Source organism: Nicotiana attenuata, unplaced genomic scaffold, assembly GCF_001879085.1.
Source record: "Nicotiana attenuata strain UT unplaced genomic scaffold, NIATTr2, whole genome shotgun sequence".
NCBI classification, from domain to species: Eukaryota; Viridiplantae; Streptophyta; class Magnoliopsida; order Solanales; family Solanaceae; genus Nicotiana; species Nicotiana attenuata.
Genome location: NW_017674869.1, coordinates 41843 through 48179, shown reverse-complemented (window position 1 = coordinate 48179; position 6337 = coordinate 41843). Strand labels below are relative to the sequence as shown.

The window sequence follows — 6337 nt, the reverse complement described above, 5'->3', positions numbered from 1 at the left end:
CCTCGAGGTGGGCTTAGAACAATAGGAACAATTAAGCAAGAAAAGTAAAGTAAGAACAGTAGAGCTAAAAGACGATTCTAATGAACAGTAGGCAAAAAGTAGAGAGTATATTCTTTTCTCAATGATTAGATGATGTTATAAATGATTGGGGTCCCCTTTATATAATAGGGGAACCCTAAATAAGGTATATTTCTATTTACAGTAAGTAATATTCTTGGTACAGCTGTCTAACCGCCTGGTACGGAATAGTACAATCCTATTCCGGGATTTGCTCCATGATCTTGGGGACGTGGCAGGAATCTGGCTCATTCTGTTACAAGTCCATAACGATACTATTTCGGGGTCGAACATACTCGACCTCGGTATGAATCGTGCTCTGCCTTCGAACTCGAGTCTGGTCCCTGAAGCTCGAACTCGACCTCGCCTGAACTCAGACTTTAGACGATCTCTCGAGCATATAGATCGAAGGCATACGATCTCGACCGTATACAACGTACTTCAGAAGAAATTTGGCTTATTTTCCACATTACTAGTTCCATTTGTTATGGACAATGCTTAGGGGGAGGGAGTTTTTCGTAGTAGAAACGAGTGAGAATACAATGGGGTCAATGTGGGTCCAATTTAGTCTTCTGACAAAAAGGTATTTGGATACCCAAACTCTTCCCCAAAGAGTTTGGGTATTTGGATATAAAGTGTGTATTTATTAGTTGAAAGTCAGTTGTTTTAATCGCTTGACCAACTGCTCTACAAATATGTTGAAGAAAAAGAATATTTACTTGTAATAAATATCTTTCGAAGAACTTCAAGTGTGTGAATATAATAAGAGTAAATGTATTTATCCAGGTACTTTTGCCCTCCTATATATAATTGGTCAAATTGACATGAAAAACAGATTGAAATACAATTAGGCCAGAGTAATTGGTATCTGAGGATATGAACGGCAAAGTAGTAGAGCAGCGGTAAAAACTTATTCGCACCGAGTGATTACATCAAATCAATTAATACACGGATATAGTTATCATTAAATTATGGTAATTAATTAATACATATTATCACCTAATTTATCAATTAACCCTGAGTGATATTATTTGAAATACTTATTTGAGTTTGACATGACTAAGGAAAAGGAAAGAAAAAAACAAAATAGTAAATCCTAATTCAAATAGGAAAGGGAACGAAGAAAAAATATTTTATTACGATTATTTATTTCATCCACACTCAAAATAAGCTATCAATATCCTTATTTATAATAGTAGAAAACTTATTTTAAATAGAAATATGGAAACCTATTCCTATATTAATTTTCACTATAATATTAAATCCTAAACAATCCTGCCACAACTCGAATTAGCTTTCCACAAACGACTCGGCAATATACATCTTCTTCTGAAGAAGAAGAAAAGAAAAAAAAGGTGTATAGAACTAGCCATGACGTCATTGCCATCCATAGAAACGTTGCCAAGCTTTAAAATTAGCAAGGTACAAATTGATGTTAACAGGAGGGGTAGATATTGCAAGGGTCGTTGGAACGACTGGGGTTTTTTTATTGATAACTACACATACGGACGGTGTTTTGTGTGGCACTTCAAATGCCACACAATAATCAGGCTCCCTCGCTTCCGCTACGACAGTGAATGGGAAACAAAGCTGTTCAAGCCCCTTCCACTTATGACTATTTTTGACAATTATTTGGAAGATGATTACTTTTGCACCGTCTCTCTATTCTTCAATAGCGACTTGTATTGTCTAATATGTCGTCCCCCTTTTTATAAAAAGTGGGAAAAGGTAATACTTCATTACAGTAGCTTGCGCGACGCTGTCTCGTTTTGTAACGGTGAGAAACTATGCACTCTGTATAAGAATGGGAAACTAGGGATAATACAGATCATCCCGGAAATAAGCACTTGTCTGTCTCCTATCACACCACCAACTGATCCAACTGCAATGTATCGAAAGAGACTTTTGGTTTCGTGGCAAAACCATTTGTTTTTGGTTCAACATAAATTGGGATCAGTCTTGGAGATTTGGAAGGCCGATTTCAAAACACAACAATTCAAGAGAATATTCAATTTGGATAAATTTATCATTTTTATAAGTCAAGGATTCTCCGTTGCAGTTTCTTCATCTGCACTTGAAGAAAAAAACTGTGTTTATTTCACACAAGGCAATGATAATCACATTCTGTTTGCCTTACACATTGGGGATCAAAGCTTGTCAACCACAGAGCGATTTCGTATCCATACCTCTCACAATTCTATTCCTCTACTGGAAAGGTAACTAAAACAATCAATTACGTAGTTAATTCTTTTCTATGTGTTATTACTAGACCTAAATGTTTGTTAATATTGTATTCTATACGCGACTGACTTCATACTATTTGGCCATGTTTTAATTTAGGCTTGGAACCACCAAAAATCAAGGTAGCCGTAAAGGAGACGACAAGGTGAAGAAGCGGTCATCCTCGGAGCACAGTAATACATCGGAGCCAGTAGTAGTAGACAGCAACATATGCGACCATCTTACTTTAGACCTTCAAAGGGAAATTTCTCGGCATCTACTTTCTCAAGACGCATACTTGTACATGAATTTTCGGTTGGTGTGTAAATTATGGAGATCTGTTGCTCCTCCATTACGTTGGAAGGTGGTTGATCAACCGACTCGTTCGTCTGATCAAGACTCCATGTGGCTTCTAACCCTAAATCAAAAAGATGGTTTGTGCACTTTTTATAATCCCTTTAGAAATCTGACATGTTATATGAGCAACAATGACTTAGTAGGGTTTGAAATTCGGTATTCAAAAGATGGTTGGCTTCTTGTTTCCAGAGGTCCAAGGTCTCTCTTCTTACTTGAGCCTTCTAGTAAACAAATAATCCATCTTCCAGAACGAACAGATGACTATTTCTGTGACGCTATGTCATTCTCAGCTTCTCCATCTAATTCATCTGCCTGGGTGATCTTTGGTATAGCTTGTTTAGACTCGCATCGAGTCAGGATTTCATATTTGAGAGCAGGGGATGATAATTGGACTAGTATGAGAATGGACAATGAGGTACCTTTCATAGTTTTTTCTAGTCCTGTGTACTTTGGCGAAAAATTTTGTGTCGTAGGCCGGCATGGTGATGTTGGTGCATTTGGCTTCTTAGAAGACGGAAATCCTTACTGGGTTATCCATCAAATTAGTCTACTATATTCACCTCGTATTTCTAGCCCTCTCAGTCAATATTTAGTTCAACGGGATCAAGATGTGCTATATTCAGTGATAATGACACGAGATCATAATGTTGGTGTTTATGAACTAGACTTTAGAGACAACAGGGTTAAATTAGTGAAAGAAGTCAAAAACTGGCTTCTTTTCATTAGCGAAGCCTCATCTATTGCCGTCTGTGGCATGAACGTAAATTTGGACGATGCTCTTCTTTTCCCCAGCTTCAGCACATCTAACGATTATGTTTACTATTCATTGGAAGCTGCCGCATTCAAAGTATTGAAAGACAATTCCATAGATATAAGGCAACAGAAAGAGCTTTTAAATCGTGTTTGGATCCGCTGTGAACTCAGGAATTGATCCAACCTATACATGTCGTTTTCTCTTCTTTTAATTAATGGATAACTTGCATATTTCAATTTCTTTTTTGTTGATGAATTGCACTTAGGGAAGTTAGAGTTAGATAAAAAGGACTAATTGTACGTGGAATGGTTGAATAATTTTACTAGATCAAAATGTAATCAATCAGATATATATTCATTCACACTAATAGCTTGTTTGGCCAAGCTTTTTTTTGGGCCAAAAGTGCTTTTTTTGGCCAAGCTTTTTGAAGGAAAAAAGTGCTTTTGAGGCGAAGCAGAAGCAGTTTTGGAGAAGCAGAAAAAAGTGCTTTTGAGGAGAAGCAGAAGCAGTTTTGGAGAAGCAGAAAAAAGTAGCTTCTCTCCAAAAGCACTTTTCTGAGAAGCACTTTTGAGAAAAATACACTTAGAAGCAGTTTTCAAAAGCTTGGCCAAACATTAATTATTGCTCAGAAGTGTTTTTCTAATTAATTAGCTAAACACAAACTACTTCTCATCAAAAGCACTTTTTTTAAAAGTACTTTTGAGAAAAACACTTCTCAAAATAAGCAGATTTTAGAAGCTTGGCCAAACGGGCTATAACACAAGCAAGTTTTAGTGGTGCTAAATGCTAATCATGAACGAAAAGGGGAACTGGCAATCATTACGGAATGACTATTTTATACTCCTTTGATCTCGAAAAGAATGAACATATTTTCTTTTTAGTCAGTTTCAAAAAGAATAATTCCTTTCTAAATTTGATAAAATTTTAACTTTAATTACTTTTACCCTTAATGGGATATTTACAGTCATACAAATATATATGAATTGTTTTAGACCACAAGATTCAGAAGTTTTGTCTTTTTTCTTAAACTCCGTATGCAATCAAATAGATTCAATCAAATTGAAATGGAAGGAGTATAATATAGTGTTCATGCTCTTTCTTTTCTTAGTATTTCTGAAGGATTACTTGTGCTTCATCAATTAAGTCAATTATATGGTAGATAGACTCCCATCGCATTATGTGAATGGAATTCATGCTGAATATAAATACTTCTATATGAAGGCTCTAGCAGCCTGCCAATTATATACACAAAAACTGCTTTGACAAAAGATTCCTAACCCATTGTAGCATGACTGAAGATTTATAAGTTTAAGGGCCTTAACTAATTAGGTAGTATCCCTCCGTTTCAATTGATACGAATCTATTTGACTAGACACAAAGTTTAAGAAAAAGAGAAAACTTTTGAACCAATATTGCAAAATGAGATACATATATTTTGTGTGGCTATACATCATTGCATAAAGATAAATTGTTTTTCAATATAAAAATGTGTCATTCTTTTTTGCACGGACTAAAAAGGAAATACGAAGTATATTTTTATTCCTTGGTTATGTCAAACACAAATAAGATAACTGTCTAAAATAAAGTATCATTTTTGTTTTTATAAACCATAATTATAATTTAGGAAACTATCATTAAAAGTAAGTTGAATTCTAATTTTATTTCTAACCCATAAATGGTATTATTTTAACTCAAACAAAGCCACTTGTCCTCTTTTCCCTTGCCTTTCAGTTTTCATGATCGTCTTAGATCAGAATGAGACGCAACGGATAAACTCAACCCGGTTTTATTTTGACTTACCTGGAATTATATATCATGCACAATATATATAGTCCAATTTCATACACCACAAAGTTTTCTGCGTCGTATTATCCAATATCTCTGTGGGGTTTCAACATTTCAATTTCATTGTCACTACCTAGAGAACGCATTGCTCCTGTACTTGTTCTCCAACTTTCTAGAGATTTCCCTCACATAATCCAGTCAAAATCTGCTCTTCCTTAAAATGGGTTCGACGTTGTTTGCCCTTCAGTTCAGAACATTCTTCATCACCCTCACATGGCTACTCTTTGTGCTACTTCATGTTCTTCAATTTCCAAATACTCCTCCATTTGCCGAAAGACCCACTTCTCATTTTCCTTATTTTCCACTTACAACCAAAAAAGATTGAATTTTTATGTTCCCAATGGAAAAAGATTGAATTTGTATGTTCCTAATAGAAAAAGATTGAACTTTTCTGTTAAAGCTGAGAAAGAAGATGAGGGTTCATCTTCTTCTGTGGCTGTAGCTTCAGAAGAAAATGATTCATCTAAGAATCATGAGAGTGGTTCTCAGCATGAGTCAGAATCAGAGTCTGAGAGAATAGAAAGGGAGAAACAACAAGAAATGGATTGGAAGACTGATGAAGAATTCAAGAAGTTTATGGGGAATCCTTCAATTGAGACTGCTATAAAGCTTGAGAAAAAGAGAACTGATAGGAAACTGAAAGAGCTTGATAGTGAAACCAGCAGCAATCCAGTTGTGGGTTTCTTTAAGAATTTGGTTCGTGATAGTTTGTCCAGAGAGAAGGAGAGGTTGGAGAAAGCAGAGGAGGCTTTTGTAGCTCTTGATCTTAACAAGGTAATTTTCTGTTTAAATGATTATGCAGAGGTGAATCCAAAATTTAAACTCAGTTAATTTAGAGTGGCGCGGCCTAATTTATATAGAGTTTAAGTTCGACGCACTGTCAGTGTAGAAATTTATTATACAATCAGGTCATTTATTAGTTACATGCAAACTCTAGATGAGCATTAATCAGAGGCAGATCCAGGATTCAGCTTTTAAAGTTTTTATTAGTGACTCATTGTATTTTTTAAAATTACGGGTTCATATATATATATATATATATATATATATATATATATATATATATATATATATATATATATATATATATATATATATATTATT

At 35.0% G+C, this 6337-nt stretch overlaps 2 protein-coding genes across 2 annotated transcripts in view; both read left to right on the top strand.

Moving 5' to 3' along the window:
- The first annotated feature begins 1428 nt into the window (after positions 1-1428).
- On the top strand, positions 1429-3627 carry LOC109219387. The gene is made up of 2 exons (XM_019383830.1): positions 1429-2273; positions 2398-3627. Exons 1-2 carry the CDS (start codon positions 1429-1431, stop codon positions 3563-3565), a joined length of 2013 nt encoding a protein of 670 aa, XP_019239375.1. The 3' UTR covers positions 3566-3627.
- Positions 3628-5249: 1622 nt separating this feature from the next.
- The window catches only part of LOC109219388 (probable zinc metallopeptidase EGY3, chloroplastic), a 5126-nt gene continuing 4038 nt past the window's right edge, over positions 5250-6337 (top strand). Inside the window, exon 1 of the mRNA XM_019383831.1 lies at positions 5250-6007. Within this exon, the coding sequence (XP_019239376.1) occupies positions 5447-6007 (561 nt within the window). The 5' untranslated portion in view covers positions 5250-5446. The remainder of the gene's footprint in view (positions 6008-6337) is intronic.